Source organism: Oncorhynchus tshawytscha, linkage group LG08, assembly GCF_018296145.1.
Source record: "Oncorhynchus tshawytscha isolate Ot180627B linkage group LG08, Otsh_v2.0, whole genome shotgun sequence".
NCBI classification, from domain to species: Eukaryota; Metazoa; Chordata; class Actinopteri; order Salmoniformes; family Salmonidae; genus Oncorhynchus; species Oncorhynchus tshawytscha.
Genome location: NC_056436.1, coordinates 83,148,384 through 83,164,623, shown reverse-complemented (window position 1 = coordinate 83,164,623; position 16,240 = coordinate 83,148,384). Strand labels below are relative to the sequence as shown.

The 16,240-nt window shown below is 45.3% G+C and overlaps 1 protein-coding gene and 1 long non-coding RNA gene across 3 annotated transcripts in view; one reads left to right on the top strand and one right to left on the bottom strand.

Annotated features, from left to right (window-relative positions):
• LOC112236059 (annexin A6) overlaps positions 1 to 15,035 on the top strand; it is a 32,576-nt gene extending 17,541 nt beyond the window's left edge. Inside the window, exons 14-25 of one of the 2 annotated variants that reach the window (XM_042326108.1) lie at positions 238 to 316; positions 2,073 to 2,154; positions 2,315 to 2,409; positions 2,845 to 2,958; positions 7,534 to 7,624; positions 8,128 to 8,207; positions 8,341 to 8,394; positions 8,478 to 8,571; positions 9,079 to 9,174; positions 9,340 to 9,398; positions 10,563 to 10,700; positions 13,902 to 15,035. In XM_042326108.1, the coding sequence (XP_042182042.1) occupies positions 238 to 316; positions 2,073 to 2,154; positions 2,315 to 2,409; positions 2,845 to 2,958; positions 7,534 to 7,624; positions 8,128 to 8,207; positions 8,341 to 8,394; positions 8,478 to 8,571; positions 9,079 to 9,174; positions 9,340 to 9,398; positions 10,563 to 10,700; positions 13,902 to 13,961 (1,042 nt within the window). In that variant the 3' untranslated portion in view covers positions 13,962 to 15,035. The remainder of the gene's footprint in view (positions 1 to 237; positions 317 to 2,072; positions 2,155 to 2,314; positions 2,410 to 2,844; positions 2,959 to 7,533; positions 7,625 to 8,127; positions 8,208 to 8,340; positions 8,395 to 8,477; positions 8,572 to 9,078; positions 9,175 to 9,339; positions 9,399 to 10,562; positions 10,701 to 13,901) is intronic. The other variant, XM_042326109.1, reaches the window with a different exon arrangement.
• The window catches only part of LOC121846950, a 54,907-nt gene that overhangs the window by 29,892 nt on the left and 8,775 nt on the right, over positions 1 to 16,240 (bottom strand). Inside the window, exon 2 of the long non-coding RNA XR_006083948.1 lies at positions 8,108 to 8,235. This is a non-coding gene — a long non-coding RNA (uncharacterized LOC121846950). The remainder of the gene's footprint in view (positions 1 to 8,107; positions 8,236 to 16,240) is intronic.

Sequence of the window (16,240 nt, the reverse complement as noted above, 5' to 3'; positions counted from 1 at the left end):
GTTGTGGGGGTCCGGGTTAGCTCTGTGGTTTTGTTGTGGGGGTCCGGGTTAGCTCTGTGGTTTTGTTGTGGTGGGGGGGTTGACTCATGATTAGATTTGATTAGATACATTTTATTATTAACGTGTTTTGCATCTTCAGGATGCCCAGCCCAGATTGGCTTAAAAGCCACTGTCTGTTTTTCTGATTCAGTCTGTTCATTACTCCTTGACTCATTAGTCTATAATTGGTCATTGCAGCCTTGCAGGAGAGTTCTTCCCAGAGGCTGCTCAGCTAGCCTACAAGATGTGGGAAACAAGCGCCATGACAAAAGTCCAGGTTTGGCCCTCTGCCCTCTGCTCACACATCCCAAATGGCACCCTATTCCCCCATTCAATATGCATCCCAAATGGCCCTATTTAGTGAACTAGTGGACTCTGGTCAAAAGTAGCGCACTGTATAGGGTCACATTTGGGACACAACCGTTGTGCCATTTTGGCCCTCAAAAATAGTACACTGTGTAGGGTGTCATTTCAGCGTTGCACATAGTATAGATTGCATGTTTTTTCTGGCTCTGCCATGCATCTCAATACCTTTACAAGGATCTCTTCCCTTGCTGTGGCCCCTCAATCTGTGTTGATAACTCTACCATCTCTTCCCTTGCTGTGGCCCCTCACCCCGTGGTGATAACTCTACCATCTCTTCCCTTGCTGTGGCCCCTCACCCCGTGGTGATAACTCTACCATCTCTTCCCTTGCTGTGGCCCCTCACCCCGTGGTGATAACTCTACCATCTCTTCCCTTGCTGTGGCCCCTCACCCCGTGGTGATAACTCTACCATCTCTTCCCTTGCTGTGGCCCCTCACCCCGTGGTGATAACTCTACCATCTCTTCCCTTACTGTTGATAACTCTACCATCTCTTCCCTTACTGTTGATAACTCTACCATCTCTTCCCTTACTGTTGATAACTCTACCATCTCTTCCCTTGCTGTGGCCCCTCACCCCATGGTGATAACTCTACCATCTCTTCCCTTACTGTTGATAACTCTACCATCTCCTCCCTTGCTGTGGCCCCTCACCCCGTGGTGATAACTCAACCATCTCTTCCCTTGCTGTTGATAACTCTACCATCTCCTCCCTTGCTGTGGCCCCTCACCCCGTGGTGATAACTCTACCATCTCTTCCTTTGCTGTGGCCCCTCACCCCGTGGTGATAACTCTACCATCTCTTCCCTTGCTGTTGATAACTCTACCATCTCTTTCCTTGCTGTTGATAATTCAACCATCTCTTCCCTTGCTGTGGCCCCTCACCCCGTGGTGATAACTCAACTATCTCCTCCCTTGCTGGTTTCCCTCACCCTGTGTTGATAACTCTACCATCTCTTCCCTTGCTGTTGATAACTCTACCATCTCTTCCCTTGCTGTTGATAACTCAACCATCTCCTCCCTTGCTGGTTTCCCTCACCCTGTGTTGATAACTCAACCATCTCTTCCCTTGCTGTGGCCCCTCACCCTGTGGTGATAAATCTACCGTCTCTTCCCTTGTGGCCCCTCACCCCGTGGTGATAACTCTACCATTTCCTTCCTTCCTTGCTGTGGCCCCTCACCCCGTGGTGATAACTCTACCATTTCCTTCCTTCCTTGCTGTGGCCCCTCACCCCGTGGTGATAACTCTACCATCTCCTTCCTTGCTGTGGCCCCTCACCCCGTGGTGATAACTCTACCGTCTCTTCCCTTGTGGCCCCTCACCCCGTGGTGATAACTCTACCGTCTCTTCCCTTGTGGCCCCTCACCACGTGTTGATAACTCTACCATCTCCTCCCTTGCTGTGAGGGGCTCACCCCGTGTTGACCTGTGCATGTTTGCTGCTCTGACCCTTTGAAGTGTTGACATTTCAGAAGGAGGATTATGGCTTTGCCTTTACTGTACATGAGTGTGTGTGTGTGTGTGTGTGTGTGTGTGTGTGTGTGTGTGTGTGTGTGTGTGTGTGTGTGTGTGCGTGTGCGTGTGCGTGTGCGTGTGCGTGTGTGTGTGTGTGTGTGTGTGTGTACTATATCTGATTTGACCCTTGCCCCCTCTCATCCTCTCTTCTTCAGCTCAGACCAACCATCCGTCCTGCCAGTGATTTCGACCCGGCTGATGATGCTCAGAACCTGAGGAAAGCCATGAAAGGCTTTGGTACATTGCCTCCCATGGAAAACACATCACCTTCACTCTAACCGTGTTAATGACGTTGTTGTAACTGGTTCATACATCATATGGTATTGTATTAAACATATTGTGTGGAAGTGTTTGATAAAACAGATATTTATAACCATTGTTTCTGTCATGTCTTCAGGCACAGATGAAGACGTCATCATTGACATTGTGGCTAACAGAAGCAACGAGCAGAGACAGGAGATCAGACAGGCCTTTAAGTCCATCCTCGGCAGGGTAAGACAGACATCCCCAACACTCACATGGTAGCGCTTTACGTTGTACTGTGAAACCCACCGCATCCAAAACTCTGTTTGCTGGAATGTGATGACATCGTTCCAGTGACTGGGTGATGCACAGCAGCCATTTTGTGCCAGTAGTTCCACACATGGGCTACAGATGTACACAGGATAAAATGGTCATTTTTATTTATTTTACCTTTATTTTTAACTAGGCAAGTCAGTTAAGAAAAATGTCATATCCTTATTCTCAATGACAGCCTAGGAACAGTGGGTTAACTGCCTGTTCAGGGGCAGAACGACAGATTTTTACCTTGTCAGCTCAGGGATTTGAACTTGCAACCTTTCGGCTGCTAGTCCTACGCTCTAACCACTAGGCTACCCTGCCACCCCCGTCATCTGTTCTGGGTGCTAACTATGACCTCTCCTATAGGACCTGATGAAGGATCTGAAGTCTGAGCTCTCTAAGAACCTGGAGAGGCTGATTATCGGCCTGATGCTGACGCCCGCTGAGTTTGACGCCAAGATGATGAGGAAAGCGATGGAGGTAGGAGGTGGTGGTGGTCAGTGTATCTACAGCGCATTCGTAAAGGATTCAGACACAATGACTTTTTCCACATTCTGTTATGTTACAGCCTTATTCTAATATGTATGAAATTACTTCAATCTACACACAATACCCAATAATGAAAAAGGCAAAAACAGATTTTAAGAAACGTTTGCAACTGTATATTTTAAAAAACAACTGAAATATCACATTTACATAAGTATTCAGACCCTTTACTCAGAGTACTTTGTTGAAGCACCTTTGGCAGTGATTACAGCCTCAAGTCTTCTTGGGTATGACGTTACAAGCTTGGCACACCCATATTTGGGGAATTTCTCCCATTCTTCTCTGCAGATCCTCTCAAGCTCTGTCAGGTTGGATTGGGAGCGACACTGCAAAGCTATTTTCTGATCTCTCCAGAGATGTTCGATCGAGATGTAGTCCGGGCTCTGGTTGGCTACTCAAGGACATTCAGAGACCCAAAGCCACACCTGCGTTGTCTAGGGTCGTTGTCAGGTTGGAAGATTAACCATCTCCCCAGTCTGAGGTCCTGAGCGCTTTGGAGCAGGTTTTCATCAAGAATCTCTCTGTACTTTGCGTCGTTCATCGTTCCCTCGGTCAGGACTAGTCTCTCAGTCCCTGCCGATGAAAAACATCCCCACAGCATAATGCTGTCACCACCATGCTTCACCGTAGGGATGGTGCCAGGTTTCCTCCAGACGTGACACTTGGAATTCAGGCCAAATAATTCAATCTTGGTTTCATCAGACCAGAGAATCTTGTTTTTAATTGTCTGAGAGACTTTAGGTGCCATTTGCAAACTCCAAGCGGTCTGTCATGGGCCTTTTACTGAGGAGTGGCTTCCATCTACCCACTCTACCATTAAGGCCTGATTGGTGGAATGCTGCAGAGATGGATGTCCTTCTGGAAGGTTCTCCCATCTCCACAGAGGAACTCTGGTGCTCTGTCAGAGTGACCATCGGGTTCTTGGTCACCTCCCTGACCAAAACACTTCTCCCCTGATTGCTCTATTTGGCCAGGCAGCTCTAGGAAGAGTCTTGGTGGTTCCAAACTTCTTCCATGTAAGAACGATGGAGGCCACTGTGTTCTTTGAGACCTTCAACGCTGCAGATATTTTTTGGTACCCTTCCCCAGATCTGTGCCTCGACACAACCCTGTCTCGGAGCTCTACGGACAATTCCTTCGACCTTATGGCTTTGTTTTTGCTCTGACATGCACTGTCAACTATGGGACCTTATATAGACAGGTGTGCCTTTCCAAATCATGTCCAATCAATTGAATTTACCACAGGTGGACTCCAATCAAGTTGTAGAAACATCTCAAGGATGATCAATGGATGCAGGATGCACCTGAGCTCAATTTCAAGTCTCATAGCAAAGAGTCTGAATACTTATGTAAATACGGTATTTCTCTTTTTGACAATAATTTCAAAGAATCAAATCAAGCTGCATTTGTCACATGCGCCGAATACAACAGGTTTAGACCTTACAGTGAAATGCTGAATACAACAGGTTTAGACCTTACAGTGAAATGCTGAATACAACAGGTTTAGACCTTACAGTGAAATGCTGAATACAACAGGTTTAGACCTTACAGTGAAATGCTGAATACAACAGGTTTAGACCTTACAGTGAAATGCTTACTTAACCAACAATGCCGTTTTAATAAAATACCCCCCCCAAAGAATTAGATAAGAATAACAAATAATTAAAGAGCAGCAGTAAATAACAGCAGGTCTATATACAGGGGGTACTGGTACAGAGTCAATGTGTGGGGGCACCGGTTAGTTGAGGTAATTGAGGTAATATGTACATGCAGATAGAGTTATTAAAGTGACTATGCATAGATAATAACAGAGAGTAGCATCAGTGTTCCAGAGCAGGGGGGGCAATGCAAATAGTCTGGGTAGCCATTTGACTTGATGTTCAGGAGACTTATGGCTTTGGGGTAAAATATATTTTGGAGCCTCTTGGACCTAGACATTGTGCCCCGGTACCGCGCGGTAGCAGAGAGAACAGTCTATGACTAGGGTGGCTGGAGTCTTTGACCATTTTTAGGGCCTTCCTCTGACACTGCCTGGTATAGAGGTCCTGGATGGCAGGAAGCTTGGCCCAGGTGATGTACTGGGTCGAACGCACTACCCTCTGTAGTGCCTTGCGGTCGAAGGCCGAGCAGTTGCCATACCAGGCAGTGATGCAACCCGTCAGAACCTTTTGAGGATCTCAGGACCCATGCCAAATCTTTTCAGTCTCCTGAGGGGGAATAGGTTTTGTCGTGCCATCTTCACGACTGTCTTGGTGTGCTTGGACCATGTTAGTTTGTTGGTGATGTGGACGCCAATGAACTTGAAGCTCTAAACCTGCTCCACTACAGCCCCATCGATGACAATGGGGGCATGCTCTGTCCTTCTTTTCCTGTAGTCAGGAAGTCCAGGATCCAGTTGTAGAGGGAGGTTTTTAGTCCCAGGGTCCTTAGCTTAGTGATGAGCTTTGAGGGCACTATGGTGATTAACACTGAGCTGTAGTCAACAAATAGCATTCTCACATAGGTGATCCTTTTGTCCAGGTGGGAAAGGGCAGTGTGGAGTGCAATAGAGATTACATCATCTGTGGATCTATTGGTGCGGTTTGCAAATTGGAATGGGTCTAGGGTTTCTGGGATAATGGTGTTGATGTGAGCCATGACCAGCCTTTCAAAGCGCTTCATGGCTACAGACGTGTGCTACAGATTGCTAGTCATTTAGGCAGGTTACCTTAGTGTTCTTGGGCACAGAGACTATGATGGTCAGCTTGAAACATGTTGGTATTACAGACTTGGACAGGGAGAGGTTGAAAATGTCAGTGAAGACACTTGCCAGTTGGTCAGCGCATGCTCAGAGTACACGTCCTGGTCATCCGTCTGGCCCTGCGGCCTTGTGAATGTTGACCTGTTTAAAGGTCTTACTCACATTGGTTGCGGAGAGAGTGATCACACAGTCGTCCGGAACAGCTGATGCTCTCACGCATGTTTCAGTGTTACTGTGGCCCTGCCACATCCAACATACGTCGGAGCCGTTGTCACTGGGCACTCGTAAGTGGCAGCTCTACCCTTTAGCTCAGTGCGGATGTTGCCTGTAATCCATGGCTTCTGGTTGGGGTATGTACGTTCGGTCACTGTGGGGACGACGTCCTCGATGCACTTATTGATAAAGCCAGTGACTGATGTGGTGTACTCCTCAATGCCACGAGAAGAATCCCGGAACATATTCCAGTCTGTGCAAAACAGTCCTGTAGTTTAGCATCTGCTTCATCTGACCACTTTTTTTATAGACCGATTCATTGGTGCTTCCAGCTTTAATTTTAGCTTGGAATCAGGAGGATAGAGTTATGTTCAGATTTGCCAAATGGAGGGCGAGGGAGAGCTTTGTACGTGTCTCTGTGTGTGGAGGAAATGTGGTCTAGAATGTTTTCCATATGGTTGCACTTTTAACATGCTGATAGAAATGAGGTAAAACTGATTTGAGTTTCCCTGCATTAAAGTCTCCGGACACTAGGAGCGCCGCCTCTGGATGAGCGTTTTCCTGTTTGCTTATGGCGGTATGCAGCTCATTGAGTGCGGTTTTAGTGCCAGCATTGGTCTGTGGTGGTATGTAGACAGCTACGAAAAATACAGATGAAAACTCTCTAGGTAGATAGTGTGGTCTACAGCTTATCATGAGATACTCTACCTCAGGCGACCAAAAATTTGAGACTTCCTTAGATATCGTGCACCAGCTGCTGTTTACATAAATGCATAGGCCCCTGTGTCTTACCAGAGGCTGCTGTTCTATCCTGCCGATAGAGTGTATAACCCACTGTATGTTCTTAATGTCCTCGTTCAGCCACGACTCGGTGAAACATAAGATGTTACAGTTTTTAATGTCCCTTTGGCAGAATAAACGTGCTTTCAGTTCGTCCCATTTATTTCCCAGCGATTGAACGTTGGCTAGCAGGACGGAAGGCAAGGACAGATTGACACTCATCACCTGATGCACTGTAATATATAGAAATGTATTTACACACTGAATGTTTGTGAAGGATCTCTCTGTATGATACATATCTAGTAGACAGGTCTTAGTATGAGATAACATCTTCTGTTCTGTGTGATACAGATTTAGTATGTTCCACAGACAAAGGACAACCTACGGGTTCTTTCTCCAGTGGGTGGATTGATGTGTGAGACAGATATGACGAACTATGAATCAAAAGTGTTTTGACAGCACAGTGCCTTTGAAAGACTCCTTCTCAAAAAAAAGAGAGAGAGAGAGAGAGAGAGAGAGAGAGAGAGAGAGAGAGAGAGAGAGAGAGAGAGAGAGAGAGAGAGAGAGAGAGAGAGAGAGAGAGAGAGAGAGAGAGAGAGAGAGAGAGAGAGAGAGAGAGAGAGAGAGAGAGAGAGAGAGAGAGAGAGAGAGAGAGAGAGAGAGAGAGAGAGAGAGAGACACACAGTGTTAAATCCAAAGATTCTAAAAGATAAATCTCAGCATTTAGAAGACATGCAATGGATTTGATGTTGGCTGCTCAAACATATTTTTTCCAGGGGGCGGGGACTGATGAACACGCTCTGATTGAGATCCTGGTAACCCGGAGCAACGAGGAGATCCACGCCATGAACGCTGCCTACGAGGATGGTGAGGCTTATAAGCGCCCTTTAAAACATATATAATCACTAATCACTATTCTACAATGTAGAAAATAGTCAACATAAAGAAAAATCCTTGAATGAGTAGGTGTGTCCATACTTTTGACTGGTGCTTTATATGCATATAGCAATTATTGGAACCGTGATATTTGTATTGCGGACTCTGACATCGCTCGTTCTGATATTTCTTAATTTTTATTTGTTGCGGTATTTGTGTGTATTTTTTTTATATTGTTAAGCAATACTGCACTGTTGGAGCTAGAAACATCAGCATTTCTCTGCACCTGCGATAACATCTGCGTAATATGTGTTCACAACTAATACAATTGCTCTTTGAACTGTGGTACCTATTGTTGCCTTTAGGGGGAGCCAGTTGTTCTAGTAGCTGTTACTAAACCATAACACACTGAAGCATTAACAGTTATTGTAGCTATAAACACCTATGATGCATGAATAATAGCCTTGTATTAACCTTGGTCTGATGTCTTGCAGGCTATAAGAAGAGCATGGAGGACGCTATCCAGTCAGACACCTCAGGGCGCTTCAGTCAGATCCTCACATCGCTGGTGCAGGTAACATCTATTCCCTCGTACTGTACATCTACAAAACAAAGGGAGATAATATGGGCCGTCTGTATAATTCTATAGGAATGAGTGAAATCTATTCTACATAACAATTCCTGCCGTGCTCTTCCTCCCCCACCAGGGGGCGAGAGAGCAGGGTCCAGCCGACTGGGACAGAGCATTGGTGGACGCCCAGGTGAGTACATCATGCAACATGACTCTCGCTTGTTCCATTTTTCAACGGGGTTTATTGTGGAATAGTGTTGATGCTCTTTTCAGGAACTGGCCGATGCCTGTAACGAAGACTCTGACGACATGGAGATTAAGTTCATGAGTATCCTCTGTACCAGGAGCTTCCCACATCTCAGGAGAGGTACCAGAGAAACACTATTTAATCACTACTGACCACATCTCAGAGAGGTACCAGAGAAACACTGTTTAACCACTACTGACCACATCTCAGAGAGGTACCAGAGAAACACTATTTAATCACTACTGACCACATCTCAGGAGAGATACCAGAGAAACACTGTGTTAGCACTACTGACCACATCTCAGGAGAGATACCAGAGAAACACTATTTAATCACTACTGACCACATCTCAGGAGAGATACCAGAGAAACACTATTTAATCACTACTGACCACATCTCAGGAGAGATACCAGAGAAACACTATTTAATCACTACTGACCACATCTCAGAGAGGTACCAGAGAAACACTATTTAATCACTACTGACCACATCTCAGAGAGGTACCAGAGAAACACTGTTTAATCACTAATGCAATATTAGATAGACACATTATTGGACATACAAGCCTCGATGTCTGGCTTTTACAATCGATGATTGACATGTCATTTAGATTTTTTTTCTTCTCAGTGTTCCAAGAGTTTGTTCGATGCAGCAATAAGGACATTGAACAGATCATCAAGAATGAGATGTCTGGAGACGTGAAACAGGCCATGTATGGCATAGGTAATAAGGCATTTGATTGGATGGCTTCTTCAGTTTGACCCTTGACTCCAGAGTGGAGTATAGGCCATTGAGGCTGTTGACAAATGACATTTTACAGGTTTGGCTATTGTAATATTTTGTTTTGTTGTTGTTGTTGACCTATCATATCTCTCTTTCTTGTTGCAGTTCGGAGTGTAAAGAACCAGCCTAATTACATTGCAGAGCGCCTGTACAAAGCCATGAAGGTAGGTGCTTTTTACAAACGGCTCCCATCGCAGTCCAGCCATGTTTCACTGCCCCGTGGATAGCTAGCGAAATCCAGTTTTTACTAGGCTAGCTGTTAGTACTAGCAGGCCTAAAGTGGATGGCGTTTCTAACCACTTCATGTTGTTGTTTCTGTCTACCTGCTAGAGCAGGCTATGTATGTTTTGTGTTTTGTTGTGTTTTGTATTGTGTAGTGTGTTTTTGTTTTGTAGTGTGTTTTGTGTTGTTGTGTTTTGTATTGTGTAGTGTGTTTTTGTTCTGTAGTGTGTTTTGTGTGTTTGTGTTTTGTATTGTGTTTTGTATTGTGTTTGTATTGTGTGTGGACCCCAGGACCCTTGGGATCCAACGACACTGAACTAAAATATAAACACAACATGTAAAGTGTCGGTCCCATGTTTCATGAGCTGAAATAAAAGATCCCAGACATGTTCCAGATGCACAAACATATTATTTCTCTCAAATGTTGTGAACAAATGTGTTTCCTTCCCAGTTAGTGATAATTTCTCCTTTACCAAGATAATCCATCCACCTGACAGGTGTGGCATATCAAGAAGCTGATTAAACAGCATGATCATTACACAGGTGCACCTTGTGCTGGGGACAATAAAAGGCCTCTCTAAAATGTGCAGTTTTGTCACACAACACAATGTCACAGGTGTCTCAAGATTTAAGGGAGCGTCAATTGACATGCTGACTTCAGGAATATCCACCAGAGCTGTTGCCAGACAATTTAATGTTGATTTCTCTACCATAAACCGTCTCCAACGTCGTTTTAGAGAATTTTGGAGTACATCCAACCGGCCTCACAACCGCAGACCACGTGTATGGCGTGGGTGAGCGGTTTTCTGATGTCAACGTTGTGAACAGAGTGCCCCATGGTGGGGTTATGGTATGGGCAGGCATTAGCTACGATGAACATTTTACCAATAGCAATTTGAATGCACAAAAAGACTGCGTATAAGATCCTGAGGCACATTGTGTTTTAAGTATCTGTGACCAACAGATGCATATCTGTATTCCCAGTCATGTGAAATGTATAGATTAGGGCCTTGTGAAATTAGAGGGGATTTTTTTTTTTGGGGGGGATTTTATATATTTTTGATCAGTATATGTGTATAAACATCTTTTCTCTGTTCTCTCTGCAGTGTATTGGAACAGACGACAGGGCTCTGATCCGCATCATGGTCTCACGCAGTGAAGTCGACCTTTTCAATATCCGCAAAGAGTTCAAGGAGACTCACGACTGTTCTCTCCATGAATTCATCCAGGTAGAAACCATGGTTGTAAGTTTTCATATTTTACATGTCGAGTGACACACTACTGTCTACTGCACTGTGTGTGTCTGTGTGCGTGTATGCATGTGTGCGTTTGTGTGTGTGTCTGTGTGTGCGCGTGCGTGTGTGTGTGTGTGTCTGTGTGTGCGCGTGCGTGTGTGTCTGTGTGTGCGCGTGCGTGTGTGTCTGTGTGTGCGCGTGCGTGTGTGTGTGTGTCTGTGTGTGCGCGTGCGTGTCTGTGTGTGTGTGTCTGTGTGTGTGTGTGTGTGTGTGCGTGTGTGTCTGTGTGTGCGCGTGTGTGTGTGTGTGTGTGTGCGCGTGTGTGTGTGTGTGTGTGTGTGTGTGTGTGTGTGTGTTCTGTTGCACTAACTGTGCTGCTACACATCCTATTTCTGTTCGAGACGGGTGGAACGGGGAACGGTGCTCTATAGCTTCCTGTGTCGGGCGGGGCTTGTGGGGCTGCGGCTGCCATACAGCTGTTTAGGAATTTCCCCTGACTTCCTCTCTGTAGGCCGACACCCATGATTGGCTGGAAGATGTCGAGGCAGGAAGTGCCCAATAACAGGTCTATACTGACTCTCACATGTAAAATGTTGAGGCAGGAAGTGCCCAATAACAGGTCTATACTGACTCTCACATGTAAAATGTCGAGGCAGGAAGTGCCCAATAACAGGTCTATACTGACTCTCACATGTAAGATGTCGAGGCAGGAAGTGCCCAATAACAGGTCTATACTGACTCTCACATGTAAAATGTTGAGGCAGGAAGTGCCCAATAACAGGTCTATACTGACTCTCACATGTAAGAGACCTGGGTTGTGTACTGAATGGCACCCTGTTCCTCTACGGGCCCGGGTTGAAAGTAGTGCACTATATAGAACCTAGAGTAGGGTTTCATTTGGGACACATTCACCAGTACTAACTTCTACAGGTGAGGGTGACCCTTAAATAATGTCAATGATATTATCTATGTACCAGAGGATGTACTATGTGTGTCTGTGTGATGTACTGTGTCTGTGTGATGTACTGTGTGTGTGTCTGTGTGATGTGTGTGTATCTCTGTGATGTACTGTATGTATCTCTGTGATTTACTGTGTGATGTACTGTATGTGTCTGTGTGATGTACTGTATGTATCTCTGTGATGTACTGTATGTGTCTCTGTGATGTACTGTGTGATGTACTGTATGTGTCTCTGTGATGTACTGTATGTATCTCTGTGATGTACTGTGTGTGTCTCTGTAATGTACTGTGTGATGTACTGTATGTATCTCTGTGATGTACTGTGTGTGTCTCTGTGATGTACTGTGTGATGTACTGTATGTGTCTCTGTGATGTACTGTATGTGTCTGTGTGATGTACTGTATGTGTCTCTGTGATGTACTGTATGTATCTCTGTGATGTACTGTATGTATCTCTGTGATGTACTGTATGTGTCTATGTGATGTACTGTATGTGTCTCTGTGATGTACTGTATGTATCTCTGTGATGTACTGTATGTGTCTCTGTGATGTACTGTATGTGTCTCTGTGATGTACTGTATGTGTCTCTGTGATGTACTGTATGTGTCTCTGTGATGTACTGTGTGATGTACTGTATGTGTCTGTGTGATGTACTGTATGTATCTCTGTGATGTACTGTATGTATCTCTGTGATGTACTGTGTGTGTCTCTGTAATGTACTGTGTGATGTACTGTATGTATCTCTGTGATGTACTGTATGTGTCTCTGTGATGGACTGTGTAATGTACTGTATGTACTGTGTGTGTCTCTGTGATGTACTGTATGTGTCTCTGTGATGGACTGTGTGATGTACTGTATGTACTGTGTGTGTCTCTGTGATGTACTGTATGTATCTCAGTGATGTACTGTATGTGTCTCTGTGATGTACTGTATGTGTCTCTGTGATGTACTGTATGTATCTCAGTGATGTACTGTATGTGTCTGTGTGATGCACTGTACTGTATGTGTCTGTGTGATGTACTGTGTGTCTGTGTGATGTACTGTGTGTGTCTGTGTGATGTACTGTTCTGTATGTGTCTGTGTGATGTACTGTACTGTATGTGTCTGTGTAATGTACTGTGTGTCTGTGTTAATGTGTCTGTGTTAATGTGTCTGTGTGATGTACTGTATGTCTCTCTGTGTTAATGTGTCTGTGTTACTGTGTCTGTGTGACATTATTGAGTTGACAATGCTTTTACTGTGGGAGCTGTTCATATACCTAACTGATTACCCCACTCTGAATAACTTAGAATATTTATATAGCTATATAATATATGATAGAATTAACCAATAAGGCCCGAGGGGGTGTGGTATATGGCTAATATACCACGGCTAAGGGATGTTCTTAGACACAACGCAACGCGGAGTACCTGGATACAGCCCTTAGCCGTGGTATATTGGCCATATACCACAAACCCCAGAGGTGCCTTATTGCTGTTATAAACTGTTTACCAACGTATTTATAAGAGTAAAAACAACCCAGTTTATAACTTAGATTATATCACATATTATATAACTTAGATTATGACCTGGGTGGTTCGAGCCCTGAATGCTGATTGGCTGACAGCCGTGGTATATCAGACCGTATACCACACCCCCTCAGACCTTATTGGTTAATTATATAATATATGATATAATAACATATACTGTATAAACACTCAGTAAAAGAGACCCTAAATACTCCTTCCTCTCCTGTATGCATCCCCAGCTGTGCCACCAGAGACTCTGGGTTCGCGCCCAGGCTCTGTCGTAACCGGCCGCGACCGGGAGGTCCGTGGGGCGACGCACAATTGGCCTAGCTTCGTTAGGGAGGGTTTGGCCGGTAGGGATATCCTTGGGCACCATATCCTGTGTCTAACCAGGTTGCCAGGTGCACGGTGTTTCCTCCACCATTGGTGCGGCTGGCTTCCGGGTTGGATGCGCGCTGTGTTAAGAAGCAGTGCGGCTTGGTTGGGTTGTGTATCGGAGGACGCATGACTTTCAACCTTCGTCTCTCCCGAGCCCGTACGGGAGTTGTAGTGATGAGACAAGATAGTAGCTACTAACAATTGGATACCACGAAATTGGGGAGAAAAAGGGGTAAAATTCACAAAAAACAACAAACGAACAAAAACATTTGTATGCATCCCAAATGGTCCCCTATTATTATATAGTGCCATTTGGGACGGAGTCTGTTTTAGTAAGTTCCTAAAAAGCTGCTGCTTCCTCTCAGGGTGATACCTCAGGGGACTACCGTAAGACCCTGCTGATGCTGTGTGGAGGACAAGACTAGAACCACCCAGCAGGCTTCCAGAAGGCTCTAGAACACTCTAGAACCAGAACCACCCAGCAGGCTTCCAGAAGGCTCCAGAACACCAGTGGAGCTTCTGGAACACTCTAGAACACCAACTGAAGCTGTCAATCTACCGGTCAACTGTGCTGTGTATACATCCACATTGAACCCAGTGGGGATAGTCCGTCTGCTCTGTTTGTCCCTCACCGCTGCCACTCCTCTGCCAAAGTGACCTATGACCTCAACAGCCTCCCCACAGAGTCTCTGTTCCTTTCTTCTTTCCTAGCTTTCCTCAAGTAATCACAGATCTAAATTGGTTCAAGGGATGTTCATAACCTTGCTATGCTTACACCTATCCATAACTAATGATGCATTTTTAAAGTATTGGAACATTGGAGCTCTGTGCTGTCACCTCTGTGTCAGATAGCTGTCACCTCTGTGTCAGATAGCTGTCGCCTCTGTGTCAGATAGCTGTCACCTCTGTGTCAGATAGCTGTCACCTCTGTGTCAGATAGCTGTCAGATAGCTGTCACCTCTGTGTCAGATAGCTGTCAGATAGCTGTCACCTCTGTGTCAGATAGCTGTCGCCTCTGTGTCAGATAGCTGTCACCTCTGTGTCAGATAGCTGTCGCCTCTGTGTCAGATAGCTGTCGCCTCTGTGTCAGATAGCTGTCACCTCTGTGTCAGAGAGCAGTCACCTCTGTGTCAGATAACTGTCACCTCTGTGTCAGATAGCTGTCACCTCTGTGTCAGATAGCTGTCGCCTCTGTGTCAGATAGCTGTCGCCTCTGTGTCAGATAGCTGTCGCCTCTGTGTCAGATAGCTGTCGCCTCTGTGTCAGATAGCTGTCGCCTCTGTGTCAGATAGCTGTCGCCTCTGTGTCAGATAGCTGTCGCCTCTGTGTCAGATAGCTGTCACCTCTGTGTCAGATAGCAGTCACCTCTGTGTCAGATAACTGTCATCTCTGTGTCAGATAGCTGTCACCTCTGTGTCAGATAGCTGTCACCTCTGTGTCAGATAGCTGTCACCTCTGTGTCAGATAGCTGTCACCTCTGTGTCTAGCTGTCACCTCTGTGTCAGATAGCTGTCACCTCTGTGTCAGATAGCAGTCACCTTTGTGTCAGATAACTGTCATCTCTGTGTCAGAGTCGCCTCTGTGTCAGATAGCTGTCATCTCTGTGTCAGATAGCTGTCACCTCTGTGTCAGATAGCTGTCATCTCTGTGTCAGATAGCTGTCATCTCTGTGTCAGATAGCTGTCATCTCTGTGTCAGATAGCTGTCGCCTCTGTGTCAGATAGCTGTCACCTCTGTGTCAGATAGCTGTCACCTCTGTGTCAGATAGCAGTCACCTCTGTGTCAGATAGCTGTCACCTCTGTGTCAGATAGCTGTCACCTCTGTGTCAGATAGCTGTCACCTCTGTGTCAGATAGCTGTCACCTCTGTGTCAGATAGCTGTCACCTCTGTGTCAGTCTTTTTCATGTCAAATATTTTTTTTCATTTTTTTTCCCCAGAACCCCTGTAGTGTTAGTGGTATTTACATTGAAAGTGAGAGATAGGAAACTGCTTGGCTATGTGTCTATCAACCTATTGAGGGCTTGAAGTGTTTTGTATGGCGCTTCTACAATGCAATAGGTCAATAGGTCATCCATCCAATGAATACTGTATGGTTTTAGGAACATTACATTGTGTCTCCTGATAATAAAAGGAAGGTGTCGTAGGACTGTATTCTGTTGGCATTTCTTTTTTGAAGACAGATTTTGAATGATAAGATATGACCTATATTGGTATAAATGCATACAATTTTGGAAACTGCATTGAATACATTTTCAACGAAATTGCTCTTAGGTCCACATTTCTGTGTAATATGCACCGATGACGGGGTAATGAGTCATTTGGACTGAGATCGTGTTACGGTAATGCCCTGTGTTGATTTCCTCTTGACAGAGCTGCAGATACAGCAGGATCAGGGTTAAGGCCGTGTCAACATCTCTACTTACCAGAATGGCACCTTATCCCTTATATAGTACACAACCCTATGGGTCCTGGTCAAAAGTAGTGTACTATATAGGGAATAGGGTGCCATTGGGCCCTGATCAAAAGTAGTGTACTATATAGGGAATAGGGTGCCATTGGGCCCTGATCAAAAGCAGTGCACTATATAGGGAATAGGGTGCCATTGGGCCCTGGATAAAAGCAGTGCACTATATAGGGAATAGATTGCTATTTGGACCTTGTCAGTGGTTCACTATGTTTAGCTACCTGGTTAGCTTCTGGGTA